General features: G+C 33.4%; 1 protein-coding gene across 1 annotated transcript; it reads left to right on the top strand.

Moving 5' to 3' along the window:
* Positions 1–681: 681 nt before the first annotated feature.
* LOC124358311 (piggyBac transposable element-derived protein 3-like) lies at positions 682–1128 on the top strand. Its single transcript, XM_046810609.1, has one exon. It carries the CDS (start codon positions 682–684, stop codon positions 1126–1128), a length of 447 nt encoding a protein of 148 aa, XP_046666565.1.
* Positions 1129–2421: the final 1293 nt, after the last annotated feature.

Consider the following 2421-nt stretch of genomic DNA (forward strand, 5'->3'; position numbering starts at 1 on the left):
GAATTCTTACAATGTTTCATGCCCGAAGATTTGGTTGAAGACATTGTTAAATTTTCCGTTACCTACGCAGTACAAAAGAACTTGCCTAGTTTTGAGCTAGACGTTGCAGATATTTATACATTCTTAGGTATTTTGTTCTTGACAGGATACGTTCCCTTGCCTACAAAACGTATGTTTTGGGAAAACAATGACGATGTCCATAATGTGTTTGTTTGTAACTCGATGAGGAGGAATAGATTTGACGAAATCCTAAGATTTTTACATTTTTGTAATAATGAAGACATACAAGTTGGAGATAAAATGGCCAAAATACGACCTGTTTTAGATAAACTAAACTTACTTTTCCTTCATTTTCCTCCTGGTGATCATAGACTTCTGTTGACGAATCAATGATCCCGTATTTCGGGAGACACTCTTGCAAACAATTTATTCGAGGCAAACCAATTAGATTTGGTTATAAAGCCTGGGTGTTGGCTGCCCGAAACGGATATTGTACTCAAACAGATGTTTACCAAGGCCGGAAAGGCACAGAACAGTCACACAACATTTTGGGTTAGGGGAAAGAGTTGTGCTTGTTTTTTTAATGTCTTAGTACAAAAGTTTCCTGGTATTACGTTTAGTTTTCATATTGATAATTTCTTTAGAAGCCCTAAGCTGTTAGCTGAGCTTGGAATATTGGGAATGACTGCTAAAGGTACCGTCCGGGCCAACCGAACAGAGAAATTCCCTTTAAATGACAAGATCATTATGTATATTTGTGAAAGAGGGGCATTTGAAAGCTACATTGACAAGTCAGACAACATAGTAGCTGTCGCTTGGAAAGATAACAGTGTTGTCACATTATTGTCAAATGAGCATGGTGTGGCTCCTCTTGGTGAAGCTAAGAGATATTCAGTGACAGAAAGAAAGAAAGTTTCCATTCCTCAACCATATCTTATTGCGCAATACAACAGGAATATGGGAGGTGTCGATCTAATGGACAATAATATAACGAACTACAGAATAGGCGTTCGTGGAAAACGGTGGTATATCCCAATCGTTCTCTGGCTTTTTGATGTTGTAATGAGCAACTCTTGGTTTCTGGCTCGCTCTCAAGGGGTTACTTTGGACAGTCTCAGTTTCCGATGAAGTGTGGTCCAGGCTTTGCTACAAAAATCTGGCCACGCTCCTAAAGCAACTGGCCCTACAAGAGCACTGAAGAGGGCTTCAAACCCACTCCGTATTGACCATGAATGTCATCTTATAGTGACAGGTCAAAGTAGAAGAAGGTGTGTTGTATGTAAAAATAAAACTGTAAAAGCGTGCAAACGATGTGAGGTCCCATTGCATTATACCTGTTTTGCAGATTTCTACAAAGAGTAATCTTTTGTGTAATAAACATGTCTTTCAAATGTGTTTGTAAATAAAGTTTCCACTATATACACTTTATTGTGTTTTACTAAGGCCTTACTCCCAACGGCTCGTTAACGACCCATGTTAAAAAAGTACCAAAATGTTTAAAATAAATATTGTTTTTGTCATATTAGTGTAAATTAGATAAGAAATAATTGATTTTTTATATTGAATAAAGTATTTTGAGAAAAAATGGGCTTTAATGGGTTAATGTACGTTGAAATTTCAAAGTCATTAATGTACTTCAATCTGTTTCAACCTTAACACGAATTTCTTACTTTCATGGTAAACACCCATGTATAGTATATATATATATTATTAGACATGAATCCTTCAGTTGAATTTGACAATTTAGTTTATATTTTATTAATTTCAACTTAGTGCAGCATAAATTTTACTTTCGATTACATTTACATGTATATCTTATATCTTCTTTACACGTTACGCTAACGAAATTATAAGTGTTCACGAATAAATGAATATACTAATCTATTTCAAAATACGTCTATATTTGTTATACTGGTAAATTAAGACTAATATTGACTTTGATGACTCATCGGCAGGGTTCGGAACTTAGATTAACATCTACTAAATATTCTGATAGAGATTAGCGTAAATAACAAGTAATACATGGCTTTATTCAGAATATATTTCTTTGATTTCTTCTATAGCATTTAATAATTTTTCACATTACTTATAAATTTGAACGTAGGTACTTGTTTCTTTATGCAATATATAGCTTGTGTACATGTTTGTTTAAGTTTCGAAACGCATAATAAATTGAATTGCAATATCTAATCCTACCAATGCAAACAATACTGATATCAAGCATACAGCATACTGATATCGAGTTAGTTATTTACAAATGTAAATGTAATTAGATTATATAACTGTTTTATCAAATTTAGTTTAATTATCTGTAATCCAATGGTTATATTGATTTTCCTGCTTCCAAATATACACAATAATTTTTATAAATATACAAGTATAATTAGTATCCACAGCCGATATAGTTATAGAAATTACACA

This window comes from Homalodisca vitripennis, chromosome 3 (genome assembly GCF_021130785.1).
Source record: "Homalodisca vitripennis isolate AUS2020 chromosome 3, UT_GWSS_2.1, whole genome shotgun sequence".
NCBI lineage: Eukaryota > Metazoa > Arthropoda > Insecta > Hemiptera > Cicadellidae > Homalodisca > Homalodisca vitripennis.